General features: G+C 50.3%; 3 protein-coding genes across 5 annotated transcripts; 2 read left to right on the top strand and 1 right to left on the bottom strand.

The window, feature by feature from the left end:
* The first annotated feature begins 244 nt into the window (after positions 1-244).
* AKR7A3 (aldo-keto reductase family 7 member A3) lies at positions 245-6,960 on the top strand. 2 transcript variants are annotated; one of them, XM_025381556.1, is made up of 7 exons: positions 245-980; positions 3,138-3,325; positions 3,515-3,619; positions 4,387-4,483; positions 4,718-4,817; positions 5,386-5,515; positions 6,625-6,960. In XM_025381556.1, exons 1-7 carry the CDS (start codon positions 767-769, stop codon positions 6,784-6,786), a joined length of 996 nt encoding a protein of 331 aa, XP_025237341.1. In that variant the 5' UTR covers positions 245-766; the 3' UTR covers positions 6,787-6,960. The 2 variants fall into 2 exon arrangements, with proteins under 2 accessions (XP_025237341.1, XP_025237352.1); XM_025381567.1 differs by lacking the exon at positions 3,515-3,619.
* Positions 6,961-13,176: 6,216 nt separating this feature from the next.
* LOC112622263 (cytochrome b-c1 complex subunit 8) lies at positions 13,177-13,612 on the bottom strand. Its single transcript, XM_025381615.1, has one exon. The coding sequence runs from the start codon at positions 13,527-13,529 to the stop codon at positions 13,281-13,283; it is 249 nt and encodes an 82-aa protein (XP_025237400.1). The 5' UTR covers positions 13,530-13,612; the 3' UTR covers positions 13,177-13,280.
* A 3,076-nt stretch (positions 13,613-16,688) lies between these two features.
* LOC112622246 (aflatoxin B1 aldehyde reductase member 4) lies at positions 16,689-23,764 on the top strand. 2 transcript variants are annotated; one of them, XM_025381580.1, is made up of 7 exons: positions 16,689-17,026; positions 19,974-20,161; positions 20,351-20,455; positions 21,242-21,338; positions 21,550-21,649; positions 22,219-22,348; positions 23,441-23,764. In XM_025381580.1, the coding sequence occupies exons 1-7, from the start codon at positions 16,813-16,815 to the stop codon at positions 23,600-23,602; spliced, it is 996 nt and encodes a 331-aa protein (XP_025237365.1). In that variant the 5' UTR covers positions 16,689-16,812; the 3' UTR covers positions 23,603-23,764. The 2 variants fall into 2 exon arrangements, with proteins under 2 accessions (XP_025237365.1, XP_025237375.1); XM_025381590.1 differs by lacking the exon at positions 20,351-20,455.
* Positions 23,765-24,312: the final 548 nt, after the last annotated feature.

The following is a 24,312-nucleotide window of genomic DNA, read 5'->3' as shown; positions in this document are numbered from 1 at the left end:
GTGGAGTGCAGTAGAGCTATCACAGCTCACTGCAGCTGGGCACTGGTCCATTTTTCTATCTTTTTTTTTTTTTTTTTTCTGTTGATACAGGGCCTCCCTATGTTGCCCAGGCTGGATTCAAACACCTGGGCTCAAGTGATCCTCCTGCCTTGATCTCTCAAAGTGTTGGCATTACAGGCGGAAGTCACCAGAGTCAGTCAGTTTTTTTTCACTTAGGTATAGAATTCAATGCCAACAGTTCTTTTCTTTCAACACGTTAACCATGTCACTCCATGAGGACGCTGTCTTGAGCTTTTGGTAAGCCTCGTTCTCCAGGACCACACGGCAGGTGCGACAGCCCTAGGTCCACCCCACCCCGTAAGCTCCCTCCTGGAGGAGACAGAGACCCGGGACAGCTCCGGGGCAAGGCCGAGGAAGGAGGGACGACCGGGCAGGGAGGCCCGAGGAGTCCCCGCCCTTTGGGATCGTCGCCACCCTTGGACCCCCTCACCCTTGGGGACGTTGAGGAGTGTTAAAATCTCCAACACGAGAGTCACCGGTAGGAAGCCCCAGCCATTTCGCAGTTTGCTCGGTGCAAATGCAGACGGTCCTAGTCGAGCGCGGAGTCGAGCGCGTGGGCGGTGTTGAGGACCTTCGGGGGCGCAGTCAGCTCCACCCCCCGGTGGGCGGGGCCCGAGCCAGTCCCTAAAGGCAAGCAGCTGCCGGTTCCGGAGCAGGTGCTATCGATCACTGCACGCTGCTATCGGAGTATCCCGTTGCCGCCGTCATGTCCCGGCAACTATCACTGGCCCGGCCCGCCACGGTGCTGGGCGCCATGGAGATGGGGCGCCGCATGGACGCGCCCACCAGCGCCGCAGTCACGCGCGCCTTTCTGGAGCGCGGCCACACCGAGATAGACACGGCCTTCGTGTACAGCGACGGCCAGTCCGAGACCATCCTGGGCGGCCTGGGACTCGGGCTGGGGGGCAGCGACTGCAGAGGTAACACTGGCCCCTGATCCTCCCCGTGCACCGTGCAGAACTGAGCCTGTCCACCGCCGTGCACCGCCCAGCTCTCCCTGGCCCCAGGCAGCACCCACGGCTTTGTTCCCCGCTCCTCCAACCCCCGTCCACCTCGCAACCTTGGGAACCCCAGGCTTCTCAGGCACATCTAGCTCCAGACAACTTTTCTCTGGTCTTATCTTTTCTTCGTCTCTCTTCCCTTCGGGAGGTAGCCACCACCCTCATTGACGTCTGTATGACTTGGTCTTGCCTGGAATGACTTGGCTAGCCCCTCTCTGGAGCACGAAAAACATTGGAATCTGGCATTGTGCAGCTCCTGTCCCCACCTGTGCCCTGCAGGTGCTCTTGACGGGCCCGATCTGCAGAAATTCTGTGCTTATCGGCTGGCACTCCTTGGCACAGTCCGAAATCAGTTTGGACCCGGCACACTCTCTGCTTCTTCCTTCACACGTGCCAGCCTGCTCGCTCCCTGGACTTTGCTCTGAGTAACTTGTGGTACTCGCAAGGGCACCTCACCAGGTTCAAAGGCACCTCACCAGGGTGGCAGTGCCCGGGAGGCTTGGCAACTCCCTCAGGGGGATGGGGGATTGGGGTGGTACAGGTTCTCACTGCCCTGTCTGTGGGAGGCTCTGTCTGAGGCTATTGGAGAGAAATGGACACTAACCCACTCCAGGAAGCTCCAATTCTAGAGATGGCTGGGGAGCCCGGAGTGAGCCCTCCCTGGGAGGGACCCCGTGAAGAAAGAACAGAGAGGAGTTTGCCAGGAAGAGTACGAGGGGCAAGGGTGTCAGGGCAGTGGGCACGGGTGTGGAAAAGCAAATGTGATTTGGCAATGCCGCGGGTGCTGGAGGAAGCAGGTGTAGCCTGAGGGGAAGATGTGTGTATAGGGGCAGGAGGAGCCGCCCTCAGTCTGATGCCACGTGCAGTGCTTAGGCCAGTGCCTGGCAAGCACATAGTGAGGGCTGGGAAATGTTAGCTGTTTCTTTGTTCTTAGTATTAGCACCATTTACCTCCTTCCACTCTGAGTGTCTGAGTGGAGTCATTTCTCCTCTGATTCACCACATGGTAGATCCCGAACGAACCCAGCCTGTGCGTGCATCTCAGTGCCACACGCTTTCTAGATCACCCCGCTGCCACTCATTGAGAGCTCTAGCCATATTTCTGATTTTTTTTTTTTTTTTTTTTTTTTTTGAGACAGGATCTTGCTTTTTTTGCCCAGGCTGGAGTGGAGTGGTGCGATCATGGCTTATTGAAGCTTTGACCTCTCAGGGCTCAAGGGATCCTCCCACCTCAGCCTCCCGAGGAGCTGGGACTAACACAGGCCTGTGAAACCACACCCAGCTAATTTTTTGTATTATTCATCGAGATGGGAGTCTCACTTTGTTGTCCAGGGTGGTCTCAAACTCCTGGGCTCAAGTGATCCTCCTGCCTTGGCCTCCCATAGTGCCGAGATTACAGGTGTGAGCCAACACAGATCTGCACCCTCTGCCTGGGCCTTATTTCTGGTTTTTTTTTTTTTTTTAATCCTTTTTTGTCTTCTGTCTTTGAGTCCACGGTTGGCTGGTGAAAATCCTCAGATCTCAGATCTGAAGTGAAGTTCAGTTGAGAAGGAGAGGGGTGGAGGTGGCATGGAAAAATTCCAAATGAATAGTTCCTCAAACCTGCTCCCTCCCAGGTCTCAAGGGCTCCAGTAACTGCCCTCCTGCCAGCCTAAGTGACTTTCTAAGTGTGAAAAGTGGGAAGAGGACTCTCCACTCCCCTGTTAGTCCAGCTCACTGACTCACTGAGAACTAAGATTCTTTTTTTTTTTTTTTTTTTTTTTTTTTTTTTTAGAAGGAGTCTCACTCTGTTGCCAGGCAGGAGTGCTATGGCACAATATCGACTCACTGCAACCTCGTCTCCTGGGTTCAAACAATTCTCCTGCCTCAGACTCCTGGCTAGCTGGGGACTACAGGCGGATCCCACCACGCCAGGCTAATTTTTGTGTTTTTATTAGAGAAGGGGTTTCATCATGTTGGTCTGGCTGGTCTCAAACTCCTGACCTCCTGATCTGCCTTCCTCGATCTCCCAAAGTGCTGGGATTACAGGTGTGAGCCATGGTGCCAGGCCCTGAATTTCGTTTCCCTCTCCTCTCAGTGAAAATTGCTACCAAGGCCAATCCACTGTTTGGGAACTCCCTGAAGCCTGACAGTCTCCGGTTCCAGCTGGAGACGTCACTGAAGCGGCTGCAGTGTCCCCGAGTGGACCTCTTCTACTTGCACTTGCCAGACCACAGCACCCCCGTGGAAGAGACACTGCGTGCCTGCCACCAGCTGCACCAGGAGGTGAGGGGACCCCTGAGCTCTGGGAGGTGGCCCACTGCTGCTCTCATTCTGATCCCACTGGTGAGATCAGAGGCACCAGGGCGGTCCCAGGGTGGAGCAGGGAACAGCCCCACTCCCAGGGGCCCCACCCTGGCCTCCCCTTCCTGGTCTGGGCTGCACTGTATTCTGACTGGAACCTCACCCCTGCAGGGCAAGTTCGTGGAGCTTGGCCTCTCCAACTATGCCGCCTGGGAAGTGGCTGAGATCTGTACCCTCTGCAAGAGCAATGGCTGGATCGTGCCCACTGTGTACCAGGTGAGGGCCGGGGCTGCAGAGGCCAAGGTCTCCAGGACTCCTGCTCATCCTGGGCTCTCTATTCCCCTCTGACTCCCCCGGTACCCTCTACATAGCAGCCACCCCCTGTTCAAACCCTGCAGATGGCTCCCACATACCCTCAGGATGCCATTCAAGCTCCTCAGGCTGGCCACTAGGCATCTGCTTCCTTCTTGCCTATCTGTGCACCTTGGACCCTTCCTTCCCCACCTGGCCCTGCACTCAGCCTGTAACACGCCCTGCCCTGCACTGCCCCTTCCCTGGGAGAACGGTTCAGGTCTCACATATGGTGTCTTCCTCTGGAAGCCTTTCTAGATGGGCCCAGAAGACCCTGAGACCTCAGATCCTCGTTTACCTCCTCATCATTCATTCCACAAATGTTTGTACACCTGCTTGGTGCCAGGCACTGGTCACGGAACTTTCTAGTCTATTGTGAATGCCTCATTACTCGATTATAACTGTTTATACTTGACCTTATTATAAAACCTTGAGAGAAGGGACCCTGTCCTTTTGGCTTAAGAATCTAAATCTGACAACCAGCTCGTAGTTGGTGCTCATGAAAGTTGGCTCAGTGAATGAATTTTCCTCGGGCATAAGCCCCTTTCACCAGCACCAGTAAGAATAGGTAAATGCCCAGATGGTTAAAGTGCTAGAATTGTTAAGGTCTGAAATAAGGGTTCTATAAGGGTAAATTTGAGGTCCCTTCTTTTGACACATCCACCCTCTCCCCTGGGCCCCTCTCCTTGCAGGGCATGTACAACGCCATCACCCGGCAGGTGGAAACGGAGCTCTTCCCCTGCCTCAGGCACTTTGGACTGAGGTTCTATGCCTACAACCCTCTGGCTGGTACGTGGAGCATTCCTGGCCCTGACTCAGCCTATTTCCAACCCACAGATGCTCAGCCCAGGACCTGGGAAGCAGGGAGGGTTTGACAAACTTTGACCTCTCAGGTCAAAGAAGTCAAGGCTGCATCCTTCAGCCCTCCTGCGTCCCTGCCCCTCCCCTAGACCCAGAGCCCTGAGGGATGTGGCAGCTTCTGGGGCACTCTGGGCCCGGGGGCTGATTGCTGCCTTCCCGCAGGGGGCCTGCTGACTGGCAGGTACAAGTATGAGGACAAGGACAGGAAACAGCCCGTGAGCCGCTTCTTTGGGAATCAGTGGGCAGAACTGTACAGGAATCGGTGAGCTGGGGGTGCTTGGTGTGGATGGCTGGGGTGGGGTCGGCTTTATGTGGAATGAAGTCCTGGCTGCTCCTGGGGTAAGGCCTTTCCTCGCTGCTGCACCTCCTCCCCTGCATTCCTTCAGGAATTTCCAAACCCTCCGTGGGTTTTCTCGTTGTCTGGGGACCTCCAGGAGGAAATGAGGCTCCCTGGACCTCAAGGTCTTGAAGTCGTAGCTCTTTCCTGAGCAATCACCTGCTAGGAAGGAAAGAAGGCGCCCTGGAGGGAGGTCCAGGAGGCCTGGGGCCGAGTCCTGTTCCATCCCAGTGGCCCTCGTGTCCCTAAGGAAAATAAGAGCAGGCTGCTGAGTCGTCAGGAATAAAGACTCTTTGAGGTCTCTGCTGAGGGGCCAGCATCCTGGGTGGTTCTGACGCCCAGCAAAGTGGGAGACGCATGGCTGGAGAGCGCACCTGTCCCTCAGGGCTGCAGGGTGTGGGGTAGGGCAGTGGCCGTCGTTGGCTCTTTGGTTGTGGCTCCCAGTGTGACCCCCATGGTACTGACCCCTGTGCCACTGTCCCCCCCTTCCCAGCTACTGGAAGGAGAACCACTTCGAGGGCATTGCCCTGGTGGAGAAGGCCCTGCAGGCTGCGTATGGCGCTGGCGCCCCCAGCATGACCTCGGCCACCCTCCGGTGGATGTACCACCACTCACAGCTGCAGGTAACCAGCAACCCTGGGCTCTCAGCTCCTTCCCTTCCAGGGGGACCAGCAATGTCTTTCGATGAGGGCTAAAACATTTGTTTATTGATTCCTCTAAAATTTCTCTTTCTTTCAACTCTCAGAAACATTCTTCCCACTGGTCTTTTTCTATGTTTCATTTTTTTTTGGAGACAGAGTCTCACTCTGTCACCCAGGTGGGAGTGCAGTGGCACGATCTCGGGTCATTGCAACTTCTGCCACCTGGGCTGAAGCAATTCTTTTGTCTCAGCCTCCTGAGTAGCTGGGATTACAGGCATGCACCACCATGCCCAGCTAATTGTTTGTATTTGTAGTAGAGATGGGGTTTCACCATGTTGCTCAGGCTGGTCTCAAACTCCTGAGCTCAGATAATTCACCCTCCTCAGCCTCTGAAAGTGTGGGGATTACAGGTGTGAGCCACTGCGCTCGGCCTTCCCATTGGCCTTGATGGTATCTGAGTACCAGGCTTTGTAAGAAGGGCTTTGTTACAGGGATTTCATTATTCCTTCAGCTTTATGAAATGACTGTCCCGGTGTTATTGATGAGGAACCTGAGTTTCGCCCAGCTATTAAAGGGGCAGACATTTTAACATTTTAACACAGGTTTAACTGTAAAACCTACTAGTCTCATCCTTTGGTGGGAGCTGGAGTTTCCCTCTCTTGGTACACCATGTCTTCCTCATTCAAATTTATATCCAGCTTCAGCCTCAGATGTTGCAATAGTGTCTGGCATATATACAGTAGGTGCTCAATAAACGGGAGCTAAGGACTCTACATAATTTTTCACACCCATAACTATGTTGAAAATAGAGAAGAGGATTGAGTCTCAGAGAGGTTTAATAACTTAGCCACGTTTACACAGCTGCTGGGGGGCAGAACTGGGCTGTGAATGTAGGTCTGTTTGGAAGTATCGTGTGGCAGTAGGTGAAAGAATACAGGTTTCGAGTCACATAGGTACAGGTATCCAAGGCATCTTATTTCTGGACGTCTGGGATACAAGAGAGCCCAAATCTCAGCAGGGAGGTGGCTGGGAGGGCTGTGAGTGGAGTTGCTGTGCAGCAGAAGGTTGAAGTCTGGCCATCTCCCTTGCAGGGTGCCCACGGGGACGCGGTCATCCTGGGCATGTCCAGCCTGGAGCAGCTGGAGCAGAACTTGGCAGCGGCAGAGGAAGGGCCCCTGAAGCCGGCTGTTGTGGACGCCTTTAATCAAGCCTGGAATTTGGTTGCTTACGAATGTGCCAACTACTTCCGCTAGGCCCATCGTTTCTCAGGCTGCCCAAGGCTCTTCTGTAACCTCTTTTGTCTCTCACGCTTTCTTTAATTTAGAACTGCCTCAGTACATTCTTAGGAATGGAATTATTTGAACAAAAACCTAACAGTAGAGTCACCACCAAATGAAGAATAAAACCTCCCAGGATGCTGTGTGTTAGTCTGTTTGCATTGCTATAAAAGAATACCTGAGACTGGGTCATTAATGAAGAAAAGAGGTTTCTTTGGCTCACGGTTCTGCAGTCTGTACAAGGAGGTGTGGTGCCGGCATCTACTCCTAGCGAGGGCCTCAGGAAGCTTACAGTCACGGCAGAAGGGGAAGCGGAGCCAGCGTGTCACATGGCAAGAGAGGGAGCAAGAGACGGGAGGAAATTCCAGGCTCTTTTTAACAACCAGATCCTGTATGAACTCATAAAGCCGGAACTCGCTCATTACTGTCCGCATGGCACCAAGCCATTCATGAGGGATTTGCCCCCAAACCCTGACACCTCCCACCAGGCCCACCTCTAACATTGATCACATTGCAACATGAGATTTGGAGGGGAAAAAAACCCTAATGATGTCATTGTAGCAGTACCTCCCCACAAATGTCATGTTCTTCTCACATTGCAAAATACAGTCATCATTTCCCAATAGTCACCCAAAGTCTTAACTTGTTCCAGCATCAACTCAATCATAAGTCCAAAGTCTCACCCAAGACTCAAGGTAAGTTTTATCCACCTATGAACCTGTATAATCTAAACCAAGTCATTTACTTCCACGATACAATGGTGGTACCGGCTTTGGGTAACATTCCCATTGCAAAGGGAGAAATTGGCCAAAAGAAAGGGGCAACAGGCCCACGCAGGTCTGAAACCCAGTAGGGCAGGCATGATAAATGTAAAGCTCCAAGATAATCTTGGACTCCATTTCCCACATCCTGTCTGCACTGGTGCAAGGGGTGGGCTTCCAAGGCCTCGGGCAGCTCCACTTAGGTGGCTTTGCAGGATGCAGCCCCACGGCTGCTCTCACTGGTTGGGGTAAGTTCCTGTGGCTTTTCCAGGCTCTGGGCACAAGCTGCTGGTGGCTGCACAATCCTGGGGTCTGGAGAGTGGTAGCCTCTTTCCCACAGCTCCACTGTGTAGTGCCCTAGTGGAGACTGTGGCAGGGGGCTCCAGCCTCACTTTGCCTCCGGCATTGCCCTAGCAGCATCTGTGAAGTTTGTCCTGAAGTCTTCTGAAATGGCTTTGAGCCCTTTTCCCATCATCTTGGCTATTTAGCACTTGATTCCCTTTTAGTCATGCTCATCTCTCTAGCAAGTGGTTGTTCTACAGCCGATGTGACTTCCCCTGCTGAAATGCTCTTTCCTTCTTGATCACATGGCCAGGCTGCTAATTCTCAAGCTATTACACTCCGGTTCCCTTTTAATTATGAATTCCAACTATAATTCATTCCTTGGCTCCTGTATCTGACTGTAGGTTTTTGGAAACAAGAATGCCACATCCTGAATGCTTTGCAGCTTTGAAATTTCTCCCACCAGATGCTCTCGGTCATCATTCTTCAGTTGAACCTTCCACAAATCCCTTGAACAAGAACACAATGCAGCCAAGCTCTTTGCTAAGGGATAACATGGGTGACCTTTGGTCTAGCTCCCAATAAATTCCCCATTTCCATTTGAGGCCTCCTCGGCCTGTCCTTCACTGTCTGTATTTCTAGTACGTTTTGGTCACAACTACTTAACAAGTCTCTAAGAAGTTCCAGACTTTCCCTTATCTTCCTGTCATCTTCTGAGCCCTCCAAACTCTTCCAACTCCTGTCCATTACCCAGGTCCAAAGCTGCTTCCGCATCCATTTTCAGGTATTGTTACAGTAATGCTGCACTCCTCAATACCCATTTTCTATGTTAGTCCATTCACATTGCTATAAAGGAACACCTGAGGCTGGGTACGTTTTAAAGAAAAGAGACTTATTTGGCTCACAGTTCTGCTGGCTGTCTGAAGAGCATGACACCAGTTCCTGCTTCTAGTGAGGGCGTCAGGAAGTTTACAATCACGGTGGAAGGGGAAAAAGGGAGCGGGCATATCACATGACAAGAGAGGGAGCAAGAGGCAGATGGTTCCGGACTCTTTTAAACAACCAGGTCTCATGTGAAGTAATGGAGGAAGAATTTATTATCATGAGGATAGCACCAAGCCATTCATGAGGGATCTGCCCCAATGACCCAAACACCTCCCACAAGGCCCTCTTCCAACACTAGAGGTTCCGCTCCCCTCCCCTCCTCTCCTCTTCCCTTCCCTCCACTTCCCTTCCCTTTCTTTTTTTTGACAGAGTCTAGTTCTGTCACCCACATGGAATGCAGTGGCACAATCTTGGCTCACTGCAACCTCTGCCTCCCGGGTTCAAGCGATTCTCCTGCCTCAGCCTCCCGAGTAGCTGGGACTACAGGCGCATGCCACCACTCCGGCTAATTTTTGTATTTTTAGTAGAGACGGAGTTTCACTGTGTTGACCAGGCTGGTCTCGAACTCCTGACCTCGTGATCTGCCCGCCTCAGCCTCCCAAAGTGCTGGGATTACAGGCTTGAGCCACATAGCACCTGGCCTGGAGGTCACATTTCAACACGGGATTTGAAGCGGAGGGAACATTCAAACTGTATTAATGTGGAACATTTTTTAATATTCCATAATCTCCGCAATGGCTTTCCTCTTGTCTTAGCTAAAGCCTCCTGTCTTTTCATCCATAACTTTCTCAGTGGTGGTTCTGGGCTTCTTTTTATTGGGCTTGGGGGCAAGGGCAGTGGGGTCCACATTTTCCTCAGAACACCCCTACACCCCTACTCCAAACAGGAGGCACTCAAGGCTGGGAAAGGAAAATCCCAGGTGTGGTGGTTGCTGTTTGACCATTGCAGCAAAATCCTTCCAGCCGTGGGCAGGGCAGCAGGCAATACTTGGAACAGTCCCTTAAAATGATGAAAGGGGCCCAACTTGGAAATTTAGATAACACCACTCATCCAAAGCCCGACCCCAAGAAAAGTCCCATTTGCTGACCAGAGGGAGACACCCTCCAGACAAAATTTATTCTTTATAAAAAGAAGTCAACCCCTGATTCTTTTTATCCATACAACATAGATTCTCCCTGATGTGTAGTGGTCTGTCAGTTATCTTTGGACAAAAAAGCACACCAAAATTCAATTGCTTAAAATGACAAAATCCCCCAAGATGATGAGAAAATTCAACATAATCCTTGTCCAAATCCCAACTGGCTTTATTTTATTTTATTTTATTTTATTTTTCAAGATGGAGTCTCACTCTGTCTCCCAGGCTAGAGTGCAGTGGCGCAATCTCGGCTCACTGCAACTTCCATCTCCCGGGTTCAAGTGATTTTTCCTGCACAGCTTCCTGAGTAGCTGGGATTACAGGTGTGAGCCACCCACCTGGTTAATTTGTGTATTTTTGTAGAGACTGGGTTTTGCCATGTTGTCCAGGCTGGTGTTGAACTCCTGACCTCAGTTGATATGCCCCTCTTGGTGCCTCGAATGCTGGGATTACAGGCATGAGCCACCATGCTCAGCCAGCTTTTTTTTTTTTTTTTTTTTTTTTTGAGACCACAGAAATTGGAAAACTGGTTCTAAAATTCACAGGGAAATTCAGGGCACCCAGGATACCCAAAATATGCTTCAAAAAGAACACAATTAGGGGACTGACACTTTCTGATTTCAGAACTTACTACAAAACTACATAGCCGGGCGTGGTGGCAGGTGCCTGTAATCCCAGCTACTCGCAAGGCTGAGGCAGGGAGAATTGCTTGAATCTGGGAGAGGAAGGTTGCAGTGAGCCGAGATCAGGCCACTACACTCCAGCCTGGGCGACAGAGTGAGACTGCATCTCCAAACAAAACAAAACAAAAAACAAGCAAATAAACAGAAAAAGAACTACAGTGCTAAAGACAGTGTGGTCCTGACATAAGGCTAGACATAAATCAATGGATTAGAATTTAGAGTCCAGCAATAAACCATTTCATATATTGTCAATTAATTTTTAAAAGTGTCAAGACAATTCAACAAGCAAAATAACCATCTTCAGGCTGGGTGCGGTGACTCACGCCTATAATCCCAGCACTTTGGAAGGCCAAGGTGGGCAGATCAAGAGGTCAGGAGATCGCAACCATCATGGCTAACACAGTGAAACCCCATCTCTACTGAAAATACAAAAAATTAGCCTGGCGTGGTGGTGGGCACCTGTAGTCCCAGCTACTTGGGAGGCTGAGGCAGGAGAGTGGTGTGAACCCGGGAGGCGGAGCTTGCAGTGACCCCAGATCCTGCCACTGCACTCCAGCCTGGGCAACAGAGCGAGATTCTGTCTTAAAAAAAAAATAATAATAAAAGAAGAAGAAGAAGAAAATAACCATCTTCAACAACATCTAGATATTTGCAAGTAAGAGAATGAAGTTGGACCCCTTCCTCACACCATACGTAAGAAAATAAACACAACATGAGTCATAGACCTAAATCTATGGGCTAAAATTATAAAAACTTTTAGAAGAAAATACAGGGCCACGATCATGGCACACTCCTGTAATCCCAGCTACTCTGGTGGCTGAGGCACCAGAATCACTTGAGCCCAAGAGGCAGAGGTTGCAACGAACCAAAATTGTGCCACTCCACTGCAGCCTGGGTGACAGAGCGAGACTCTGTCTCAAAGAAAGAAAAAGAAAATATAGGGATAAATCTTGTGCCCTTGGATTGGGCAATTGTTCCTCAGAAGCACACACAACAAAAGAGAAATTAAATTAGACATCATCAAAGTTTAGAACTCTTTTGCTTTAAAGACTGCATAAAGCAAGTGAGGCTGGGCGTGGTGGCTCATGCCTGTAATCCCAGCACTTTGGGAGGCCGAGGTGGGTGGATCACTAGGTCGGGAGATCGAGACCATCCTGGCTAACACATGAAACCCCGTCTCTACTAAAAACACACAAAAATTAGCCGGGCGTGGTGGTGGGCGTTGACTGCAGGAGTTTGAGACCCTTTCCCTATACCATACACAAAATATTAACTCAAACGAATCAGCCACCTAAATGTATAAGGTAAAACTGTAAAACTCTTAGAAGAAAATACTGGAGTAAGTATGACTTTGGATTAGGCAGTGGTTTCTTAGATCTTGACACCTAAAGCACACGTGGCAAAAGAAAAAGTAAAATCAACACCATCAAAGTTGAGAATGTTCGTGCTTCAGAGAACACTATCAAGAAAGTGAAAAGACAACCCACAGACTGGGATAGTATTTTGCAAATCACATATCTGTTAAGGAACTTGTAGCTAGAAAAGAGACAGGACTCTTACAACTTAATCAAAGAAAAGACCCACCCAGGTGCAGTGGCTCACGCCTGTAATCCCAACACTTTGGGAGGCTGAGGTGGGAGGATCCCTTGAGGCCAGGAGTTCGGGACCAGCCTGGCCAACAAGGCGAGATGCTGTCTCTACTAAAAATACAAAAATTAGCCAGGTGTGGTGGCACATGCCTGTAATTCCAGCTATTCAGGAGCTGAGGCACGAGAATTGCTTGAACCTGGGAGGCCGAGGTTGCAGTGAGCAGAGATCACACCACTGCACTCCAGTCTGTACAACAGAGCGAGAGTTCGTCTCAAAAAAAAAAAAAAAAGTGAATGCTTACATTATTGATTTGAGATATTTCTTCTTTTATAATATGTCAAAGTGATGCTATAAATTTCCCTCTTAGTACTACTGTGGCTGCATCTCAGAAAATTTGACATGTCATGTTTTTACTTTCATTCAGTTCAAAATATGATCTAATTTTCCTTGAGATTACATCTTTGATCCATGAGTAATTTAATTTCCAAAAATGTGGGGATTTTCCAGATATCATTCCGTTATTATTTTATTTTATCTTATTTTTTTTTGAGATGGAGTCTTGCTCTGTTGCCCAGGCTGGAGTGCAGTGGCCGGATCTCAGCTCACTGCAAGCTCCACCTCCCAGGTTTACACCATTCTCCTGCCTCAGCCTCCCGAGTAGCTGGGACTACAGGCGCCCGCCACCTCGCCCGGCTAGTTTTTTGTATTTTTTAGTAGAGACGGGGTTTCACCGGGTTAGCCAGGATGGTCTTGATCTCCTGACCTCGTGATCCGCCCGTCTCGGCCTCCCAAAGTGCTGGGATTACAGGCTTGAGCCACCGCGCCCGGCCTCCGTTATTATTTTCTATTTTTCCTTTTTATTCTATTTATTTATTTACCTATTTACTTATTTTCAGTTCCTTCTCAGGCTCTAAGTTCTGTTATTATTTTCTAGTTTAATTCCATTGTGCTCAGAGATGTACTTTGTATTATTTATTTATTTATTTATTTATTTATTTTTAAATTTTTTTTTTTTTTAAATCACAACAGGGCAGACCATAGGAAGTTTATTGTGTCTTTGAGACACTACAATGCAGACTCCTCTTCCAGAAAAAGGTCTTTCAGAGACAGGGAACCGTCATCCGGATGCATTGCTCATTTGTCATTTTCATAGGCAGCTGGATTCTTCCTCTTGGATTTCTCGACCTCTTCAGTCCCCCATTTGTAGAGAAGATAAAACACTACAAACTGCGGCACCATGCGAAAGAAAGACTCCCGAACGCGGCGCAGCATGTTGGGGACTCCTTTACTGAAAACATGCGGCAAGGCGCGCTGCTCGAAAGGTGACAAGCTGTAGGTGATCACATGCCGAATCCGCGTCAGATTCCCAAACTCGCGGCCCATCGTGGCAACGGCCCCCAGCCCAGCGGGGGGCCCGTAGCCTCTCAGGGTCCACCAACACTGCACAACCAGCCTCCCACTCACGCACAGGTACTTTGTATTATTTAAATCCTTTGAAGTGTATGTGTTCATTTATGTCTTTTCTTTTTTTCCCCTTTTCTTTTCTTTCTTTCTTTCTTTTTTTTTTTTGAGTCGGAGTCTCACTCTGTTGCCGAGGCTGGAGTGCAGTGGTGCGATCTCGGTTCACTGCAACCTCCACCTGCTGGGTTCAAGCCATTTTCCTGCCTCAGCCTCCTGAGTAACTGGGATTATAGGCATAAGCCACCACCCCCAGCTAATTTTTGTATTTTTAGTAGAGGTGGGGTTTCACCATGTTGGCCAGGCTGGTCTAGAGAAGCCCTGACCTCAGGTAATCTGCCTGCCTTGACCTCCAAAAATGTTTGGATTACAGGCGTGAGCTACAACACCCAGCCTGTTAATTTATTTTTGTTATTTTCTTTTTTTAGACAGAATCTCACTCTGTTGCCCAGGCTGGAGTGCAGTGGCATGATCTTGGCTCATTGCAACCTCTGTCTCCCAGGTTCAAGTGATTTTCCTGCCTCAGCCTCTCGTGTAGCTGAGATTACAGGTGCATGCCACCATGCCTGTCTATTTTTTATATTTTTAGTAGAGATGGATTCTCACTATGTTGACCAGGCTGATCTGGAACGCCTGATCTCAAGTGATCTCCCTGCCTCTGTCTCTCAAAGTGCTGGGATTACAGATGTGAGCCACCACGCCCGGCCTCTTTTGCATGTATTAAGACTTGTTTTATGCCTCCAAAGATATATCTTTGTGGATATATTGGTATATCTTGGTGGATGTCCACTTTAAGGTACATTCTGCTGTTGCTGGGTATTCCGTTCATGTTGTTTATGTGGAATTGGTTAAATAGCGTTATTCAAGTCTTCTTTTTTTTTTTTGAGATGGAGTCTTGCTGTGTCACCCAGGCTGGAGTGCAGTGGCACGATCTCAGCTCACTGCAACCTCTGCCTCCTGGGTTCAAGCCATTCCTTGCTTCAGCCTCCCAAGTAGCTGAGATTACCATGCCACCATGTCTGGCTAATTTTTTGTATTTTTAGTAGAGACGGGGTTTCACCATCTTGGCCAGGCTGGTCTTGAACTCCTGACCTCGTGATCCACCCGCCACAGCCTCCCAAAGTGCTGGGATTACAGGTGTGAGCCATGGCGCCGGGCCTGTTCAAGTCTTGTATACCTTTACTGAGTTTCTGTAAATTATGACTGATAACTGTTCTACAACTGTTGAGAGTGGTGTGGAAACCTCCAACTATAATTTTGTATTTGTCTATTTCTTCTTAAGTTCGATTATTGCTTTTCATGCATTTTGATGCTCTACTTTTATTTGCATATACATTGAGGATTATATTTTCTTTGTTAATTGACCTCTTTGTCATTATGGCATGTCCCTCTTTGTCTTTGGTAGGTTTTTGTTGTTGTTGTTGTTGTTGTTGTTATTGTTGTTTTTTTGAGACAGGGTCTCAATCTGCTGCCCAGGTTGGAGTGCGGTGGCATGAACACAGCTCACTGCCCCCTTGACTTCCCAGGCTCAGCTGATCCTCCCACCTCAGCCTCCTGAAGAACTGGGACCACAGGCACATGCTACTACATTGTGATAATCTTTTTAAAATTTTTTTTGTAGAGATAAGATCTCTCTGTGTTGCCCAGGCTGGTCTCAAACTCCTGGGCTCAAGCAATCCTCCCTTTTCAGCCTCCCAAAGTGCTGAGATTACAGGTGTCAACCACTGTGTGGGCCAGTATTTTTTGTTTTGAAATCTACTTTGTCTGATATTGATGTAGCCATTCCAACTTTTTAAAATTTAGTTTTGTCAAGGTATGTCATTTCCCATCTTTTTACCTTTTTCTTTTCTTTTCTTTTTTTTTTGAGACAGAATTTTGCTCTTGTTACCTAGGCTGGAGTGGAGTGCAATGGTGCGATCTTGGCTCACCGCAACCTCCACCTCCCAGGTTTAAGCAATTCTCCTGCCTCAGCCTCCCAGGTAGCTGGGATTACAGGCATGCACCATCACGCCTGGCTAATTTTGTATTTTTAGTAGAGACGGGGTTTCTCCATTTTAGTTAGGCTGGTCTCCAACTCTTGATCTGAGGTGATCTGCCCCCCTTGGCCTCCCAAAGTGCTGGGATTACAGACGTGGTCCATCTTTTTAGTGTTCACTTACTCTGTTTATATATTTCAATAGTTTTCTAATATTTACTATATAGTTGGGTTTTGCTTTTTTATCCATTCTAACAATCTCTGCCTTTTACTTGTATTTTTTTCATTTATATTTAATGTAATTATTGATATGATTAGGTTTAAATTAATCTTGCTGTTGGTTTTTCATTTGTTCCATCTATTTGTCTTTTTTTTTTTTTTTTTTTCTTTTGCATTTGGAGACAGATTTGCCCTCTGTCACCCAGGGCAGAGTGCAGTGGAGCTATCACAGCACACTGCAGCCGGGCATTGGTCCATTTTTCCATCTTCTTTTTTCTTTTTTGCTTTTGAGACCGGGCCTCCCTATGTTGCCTAGGCTGGATTCAAACTCCTGGGCTCAGTCTATTCTCCTGCCTTGATCTCCCAAAGTGTTGAGATTAGAGGCGTAAGTCACCACAGTCAGTCCGTTTTTTATTTTTATTTTTATTTTTTTATTTTTTCCACTTAGGTACAGAATTCAATGCCAACAGTTCTTTTCTTTCAAGACTTTAACCATGTCACTCCACGGGGACTCTGTCTTAAGCCTTTGGTAAGCCTCGTCCTCCTGAACCACAGGGCAGGCAGGTGGAACAGCCCTTAGGTCCACCCCACTCCTAAGCTCCCTCCTGGAGGAGACAGAGACCTGGGAAAGCTCCCGGGCGGGCGAGGCCCAGGGTTGAGGGGCGACGGGGCAGGGAGGAGTCCCCGCCCTTGGGGATCGTCGCCACCCTGGGACCCCCTCACTCTTGCGGACGTTGAGGAGTGTTAAAATGGCCAAGACGTGAGTCACCGGTAGGAAGCCACAGCCATTTCGCCTCTTGCTTGGTGCAAGCGCAGACGGTCCTCGTGGTGGAGCGCGGAGTCCAGCGCGTGGGCGGTGTTGGGCACCTTCCGCCGCGCCCTCAACCCCACCCCGCGGTGGGCGGGGCCCGAGTCAGTCCCTAAAGCCACGCGGCCGCCAGCTCCGGGGCTGGTGCTTCCGACCGACCGCTGCGCGCTGCGCCCGGGCTGTCGCAGTCTCCCCTTGCCATTGTCATGTCCCGGCAGCTACCGCGGGCCCGGCCCGCCACAGTGCTGGGCGCTATGGAGATGGGGCGCCGCATGGACGCGCCCACCAGCGCCGCAGTCACGCGCGCCTTCCTGGAGCGAGGCCACACCGAGATAGACACGGCCTTCCTGTACACCGACGGCCAGTCCGAGACCATCCTGGGCGGCCTGGGGCTCGGGCTGGGGAGCAGCGACTGCAGAGGTAACAGTGGCCCCTGCTTCTCCTTCTACACCGTGCAGAGCAGAGCCTGTGCACAGCCGTGCACCGCTCAGCTCTCCCTGGCCCCAGGCAGCACCCACGGCTTTGTTCCCCACCCCCCAAACCCCGTCCTCCTCTCAGCCTTGGGAACCCCAGGCTCCTCAGGCACATCTAGCTCTGGACAACTGGACAGTACTTTGTCTGGACTCCTTTTCTCTCGTCTTCTCTTCTGGGAGGTAGCTCAGCACCCTCACTGACGCCTGGATGACTTGGTCTTGCCTGGAATGACTTGGCTAGCCCCTCTCTGGAGCACGAAAAACACTGCAATCTGGCATTGTGCAACTGCTGTCCCCACCTGTGCCCTGCAGGTGCCCTTGACGGGCCTGATCTGCAGAAATTCTGTGCTAATCGCCTGGCACTCCCTGGCACGGTCTGAAATCAGAGTTTAGGCCCAGCACACTATCTGCTCGCTCCTATGCTCACGCCAGCCTGCTCAGGGACCTGGACTTTGCTCTGAGTACCTTGTGGTGCTCACAATGGTACCTCACCAGGGTGGCAACGCCCGGGAACCTTGGCAGCTCCCTTAGCGCGATGGGGAATTGGGTGTGGTACAGGGTCTCACTGCCCTCTCTGTGGGAGTCTCTGTCTGAGGCTATTGGAGAGAACTGGACACTAACCCACTCCAGGAAGTTCGAATTCCAGAGATGGCTGGAGAGCCGAGTGAGCCCTTTTTGGGAGGGACCCCGTGAAGAAAGAACGGATAGGAGTTTGCCAGGAGGAGTAAGAGGGGCAAGGGCGTCAGGGCAGTGGGCATGGGTGTGGAAAGGCAAATGTGATTTGGCAACGCTGTGGGTGGTGAGGAGGCAGGTGTAGCCCGAGGGGAGGATGTGTGTAAAGGGGCAGGAGGAGCCAGCCTCAGTCTGATGCCACGTGAGGTGCTTAGGCCGATGCCTGGCAGGCACATAGTGAGGACTGGGAAATGTTAGCTGTTTCTTTGTTCTTAATATTAGCACTATTTCCTCCTTCCACTCTGAGTGTCTGAGTGGAGTCTTGTCCATTTCTCCTCTAAATCACCAAATGGTACATCCCAAACAAAAGAAGCCTGTGTCCGCATCTCAGTGCCACACTCTTTCTAGATCACCTGACTGCCACTTGGTGAGAGCTCTGATCTTATTTCTGGTTTTTTTGTTGTTGTTGTTTTGATACAGGGCCTTGCTCTTTTACCCAGGCTGGAGTGCAATAGTGCGATCATGGCTCATTGCGGCTTTGACCTCTCAGGGCTCAAGCCATCCTCCCACCTCCGCCTCCTGAGTAGCTGGGACTAACACAGACCTGTGCCACCACACCTGGCTAATTTTTTGTATTATTCATCGAAACCAGAGTCTCACTTCGTTGCCGAGGCTGGTCTCCAACTCCTGGGCTCGAGTAATCCTCCTGCCCTGGCTTCCCAAAGTGCCGAGATTACAGGTGTGAGCCAACACAGATCTGCAGCCTCTGCCTGGCCCTTATTTCTGACTTTTTTCTTTTCTTTGTTAATCCTTCTTTGTCTTCTGTCTTTGAGTCCAAGGTTGGCTGGTGAAAGTCCTCAGATCTCAGATCTGAAGTGAAGTTCAGTTGAGAAGCAGAGGGGTGGAGGTGGCATGGAAAAATTCCAAATGATTAGTTCCTCAAACCTGCTCCCTCCCAGGTCTCAAGGGCTCCAGTGACTGTCCTCCTGCCAGCCTAAGTGACTTTCTAAGTGTGAAAAGTGGGAAGAGGACTCTCCACTCTCCTGTTATTCCAGCCCACTAGGATCTAGGATTTTTTTTTTTAATTTTTCTTTTGAAACAGGGTCTCATTCTGTTGTCCAGGCTGGAGCGCAGTGGCACAATATTTGCTCACTACAGCCTTGACCTCCTAGGCTCATGTGATCCTCTAACTCAGCCTCCCCAGTAGCTGAGATTACAGGCATGTGTCCCCATGCCCGGCCAAATTTTGTATTTTTTGTAGGAACGGGGTTTCACCATTTTGCCCAGTCTGGTCTCAAAACTCCTGGGCTCAAGAGATCCACCCTCCTGGGCCTAAGTGTTGGCCTTATGGGGGTGAGCCACTGTGCCTAATCTCCAACTAGGATTTTTTTTTTTTTTTTTTTTTTTTTTGACACAGAGTCTGGTTCTGGCACACAGGCTGGAGTGTAGTGGCAAGATCTCGGCTCACTGCAACCTCTGCCTCCTGGGTTCACTCGATTCTTGTGCCTCAACCTCCCGAATAGCTGGGATTACTAGTTTGAGCCACTGAACCCGGCCTCCAACTAAGATTCTTTTTTTTTTTTTTTTTTTTTGACAGTCTTGCTCTGTTGCCCAGGCTTTACTGCAATGGCGTGATCTAGGCTCACTGCAACCTCTACCTCCCAGATTCATGCAATTCTTTCTTTCTTTCTTTTTCTTTTTTTATTTTTTTGAGACAGACTCTCACTTTATCGCCCAAGCTGGAGTGCAGTGGTGCGATCTCAGCTCACTGCAAGCTCCGCCTCCCAGGTTCATGCCATTCTCCTGCCTCAGCCTCCCCAGTAACTGGGACTACAGGTGCCCACCACCATGCCCAGCTAATTTTTTGTATTTTTAGTAGAGACAGGGTTTCACCGTGTTAACTAGGATGGTCTTGAACTCCTGACTTTGTGATCTGCCTGCCTCAGCCTCCCAAAGTGCTGGAATTACAGGCGTTAGCCACCACACCGGGCCGGTTCATGAAATTCTTGTGCCTAGCCTCCCTAGCAGGGATTACAGGCGTGCACAACCACCCCCAGCTAATTTCTGTATTTTTAGTAGTGACGGGGTTTCACCATGTTGGCCAGGATGGTCTCAAATTCCTGACCTCAGGTGATTTACCTGCCTTGGTCTCCCAGTGTGCTGGGATTACAGGTGTGAGCCACCACGTCCAGTCCTAAATTTTCATTTCTCTCTCCTCTCAGTGAAAATTGCTACCAAGGCCAATCCATGGATGGGGAACTCCCTGAAGCCTGACAGTCTCCGGTTCCAGCTGGAGACGTCACTGAAGCGGCTGCAGTGTCCCCGAGTGGACCTCTTCTACCTACATGGACCTGACCACAGCACCCCGGTGGAAGAGACACTGCGCGCCTGCCACCAGCTGCACCAGGAGGTGAGGGGACCCCTGAGCTCTGGGAGGTGGCCCGCTGCTACTCTCATTCTGATCCCACTGGTGAGATCAGAGGTACCAGGGCAGTCCCAGGGTGGAGCAGGGAACAGCCCCACTCCCAAGGGCCCCACCCTGGCCTCCACTTCCTGGTCTGGGCTGCACTTCGTTCTGACTGGAGCCTCACCCATGCAGGGCAAGTTCGTGGAGCTTGGCATCTCCAACTATGCCTCCTGGGAAGTGGCCGAGATCTGTACCCTCTGCAAGAGCAATGGCTGGATCCTGCCCACTGTGTACCAGGTGAGGGCCGGGGCTGCAGAGGCCAAGGTCTCCAGAACTCCTGCTCATCCTGGGCTGTCTTTGCCGCCCTGACTGCCCCCTGTGCCCTCTGCATAGCAGCCACCCCCTGCTGAAAGCCTGCAGATGGCTCCCACATACCCTCAGAATGCCATTCAAGCTCCTCAGGCTGGCCACTGGGCATCTGCTTCCTTCCTGCCTATCTGTGCACCTTGGACCCTTCCTTCCCCACCTGGCACTGCACTCAGGCTGGAACACGCCCTTCCCCGCCACTGTCCCTTCCCTGCCACTGCCCCTTCCCTAGGAGAATGGATCAGGTCTCATATACGTGTCTCATCCTCTGGAAGCCTTTCTAGATGGGCCCAGAAGACCCTGAGACCTCAGGTCCTTGTGTACCTCCTCATGATTCATTGCACAAATATTTGTACACCTGCTTGGTGCCAGGCACTGGTCACAGAACTTTCTAGTCTATTAAGATTGCCTCATTACTCGATTATAACTGTTTATACTTGACCTTATTATAAAACCTTGAGGGAAGGGACCCTGTCCTTTTGGCTTAAGAATCTAAATCTGACAACCAGCCCGTAGTTGGTGCTCATGAAAGTTGGCTCAATGAATGAATTTTCGTCGGGCATAAGCACCTTTCACCAGCACCATAAGAATAAGTAAATGCCCAGATGGTTAAAGTCCTAGAATTGATAAGGTCTGAAATAAGGGCTCTATAAGGGTAAATTTGAGGTCCCTTCTTTTGACACATCCACTCTCTCTCCGGGGTCCCTCTCCCTGTAGGGCATGTATAGTGCCACCACCCGGCAAGTGGAAACGGAGCTCTTCCCCTGCCTCAGGCACTTTGGACTGAGGTTCTATGCCTACGGCCCTCTGGCTGGTACGTGGAGCATTCCTGACCCTGACTTAGCCTATTCCCGACCCACAGATGCCCAGCCCAGGACCTGGGAAGCAGGGAGGGGTTGACAAGGGGCTGGGCTGCGTCCTTCAACCCTCCTGGGTCCCCGCCCCTCCCCTAGACCAGAGCCCTGAGGGATGTGGCAGCTTCTGGGGCACTCTGAGTCCTGGAGCTGATCGCTGCCTTCCCGCAGGGGGCCTGCTGACTGGCAAGTACAAGTATGAGGACAAGGATGGGAAACAGCCCGTGGGCCGCTTCTTTGGGAATCAGTGGGCAGAGATCTACAGGAATCGGTGAGCTGGGGGTGCTTGGTGTGGATGGCTGGGGTGGGGTCGGCTTTATGTGGAATGAAGTCCTGGCTGCTCCTGGGGTAAGGCCTTTCCTCGCTGCTGCACCTACTCCCCTGCATTCCTTCAGGAATTTCCAAACCCTCCGTGGGTTTTCTCGTTGTCTGGGGACCTCCAGGAGGAAATGAGGCTCCCTGGACCTCAGGGTCTTGAAGTCGTAGCTCTTTCCTGAGCAATCCCCTGCTGGGAAGGAAAGAAGGCGCCCTGGAGGGAGGTCCAGGAGGCCTGGGGCCAAATCCTGCCCCATCTCAGCGGCCTTTGTGTCCCTAGGGGAAAATAAGAGCAGGCTGATGAGTTCTCAGGAATAAAGATTGGTTGAGGTCTCTGTTGAGAGGGCCGGCATCTTGGGTGGTTCTGATGCCCAGCAAAGTGGGAGACCTATGACCAGAAAGGACACCCTCCCCTCAGGGCTGCAGGGTGTGGGGTGGGGCAGTGGCCCTGGATGACCCTTTGGTTGTGGCTGCCAGTATGACCCCCGTGGTACTGACCCCTGTGCCACCGTCCCCCCTTTCCAGCTTCTGGAAGGAGAACCACTTCGAGGGGATTGCCCTGGTAGAGAAGGCCTTGCAGGCTGCATATGGCGCCAGCACCCCCAGCACGACCTCAGCTGCCCTCCGGTGGATGTACCACCACTCACAGCTGCAGGTAACCAGCGACCCTGGGTGCTCAGCTTCTTCCCTTCCAGGGGGACCAGCATTTAGGTGAAGCCCAAAGCATGTTTTCTCGATTCCTCTGAAATTTCTTTCTTCTAAGTCTCATAAACACTCTTCCCCCCGGTTTTTTTTTTTTTTTTTGATATAGAGTCTCGCTCTGTTACCCCAGCTGGAGTGCAGTGGCATGATCTCAGGTCACTGCAACTTCTGCCTCCCAGACTCAAGCAATTCTCCTCCCCTAGCCTCCTGAGTAGCTGGGATTACAGGCGTGCACCACCGTGCCCAGCTAATTGTTTGTATTTATAGTAGAGACTGAGTTTCATCAAGCTGCCTAGTCTGGTCTCGAACTCCTGGAGCTCAGACAATTCACCCTCCTCAGCCTCTGAAAGTGCTGGGATGACAGGCGTGAGCCACTGTGCTCCGCCTTCCCATTGGTCTTTGATGGTATCTGAGTACCAGGCTTTGTAATGAGGGCTTTACTGCAGGGATTTCATTATTCCTTCGGCTTTATGAAATGACTGTCCCAGTGTTATTGATGAGGAAACCGAGTTTCACCCAGCTATGAAAGGGGAATACATTTTAACACAGGTTTAACTGTAAAGCCCACTAATCTCATCCTTTTGGTGGGAGCTGGAATTTCCCTCTCAGTGCTTCATGTCTTCCTCTTTCAAATTGTCATCCAACTCCAGCCTTAGATGTTGCAATAGTGTCTGGCACATACACAGTAGGTGCTCAATAAATGGGAGCTAAGTGCTCTACATTAACTTTTTCATACACATAATTATGTTGAAAATAGAGAAGATTGAGTGTCAGAGAGGTTTTAATAACTTAGCCACCTTTACACAGCTGCTGGGGGGCAGAACTGGGCTGTGAATGTGGGTCTGTCTGGAAGCATCATGTGGCAGTAGGGGAAATAATACAGGTTTTGAGTCACATGGGTACAGCTATGCAAGGCACCTTAAGTTCTTTCTGGACATATGGGATATAAGAGAGACCAAATCTCGGTAGGGTCGTGACTGGGAGGGCTGTGAGTGGAGTCGCTGTGTAGCAGAAGAGGGTTGAAGTCTGGCTGTCTCCCTTTCAGGGTGCCCACCGGGACGCGGTCATCCTGGGCATGTCCAGCCTGGAGCAGCTGGAGCAGAACTTGGCAGCGGCAGAGGAAGGGCCCCTGGAGCCAGCTGTCGTGGATGCCTTTAATCAAGCCTGGCATTTGTTTGCCCACGAATGTCCCAACTACTTCATCTAGGCCCATCGTGGCTCAGGCTGCCCAAGGCTCTTCTGTCACCTCTTTTGCTCTCTCATGCTTTTTCTAATTTAGAACTGCCTCAGTAAATTCTTAGGGACGGAAGTATTTGGACAAAAACCTAACAGTAGAATCACCACCAAACGAAGAATAAAGCCTCGCAGGATGCTGTGTGTTAGTCTGTTTCCGTTGCTATAAAAGAATACCTGAGACTGGGTCATTTACAAAGAAAAGAGGTTTCTTTGGCTCACGGTTCTGCAGTCTGTACAAGAAGGTGTGGTGCCGGCATCTGCTCCTGGGGAGGGCCTCAGGAAGCTTACAATCATGGCAGAAGGGGAAGCAGAGCCAGCATGTCACATGGCAAGAGAGTGAGCAAGAGACAGACGGGGGAGAAAATTCACACACTGATGGAGGGAATGTACAATGGTACAACCACTTTGGAAAATAGTTTGGCAATTTCTCAAAGGATTAAACATAAAATTACCACAGGATTCAGCAGTTCCACTTGTGGGTATATAGCCAAGAGAAGTGAAAACATATCTCCCCACAAAAAACTTGGGCATGAGTTTTCACAGTATCATTACTCATAATAGCTGATAATTAAAAACAACCTAAATGTCCATCAGTGAATGAATGGATAAAGAAAATGTGGTATATTCATACAATAGACTATTATTCGGCCATTAAAAAAAAAAAAAAAAAAGAGCAGCTCA

The sequence above is a fragment of the Theropithecus gelada genome, chromosome 1 (genome assembly GCF_003255815.1).
Source record: "Theropithecus gelada isolate Dixy chromosome 1, Tgel_1.0, whole genome shotgun sequence".
Classification (NCBI taxonomy): Eukaryota; Metazoa; Chordata; class Mammalia; order Primates; family Cercopithecidae; genus Theropithecus; species Theropithecus gelada.
The sequence above is the reverse complement of the archived record's forward strand: the minus strand, read 5'-3'. Positions and strand labels throughout refer to the sequence as shown.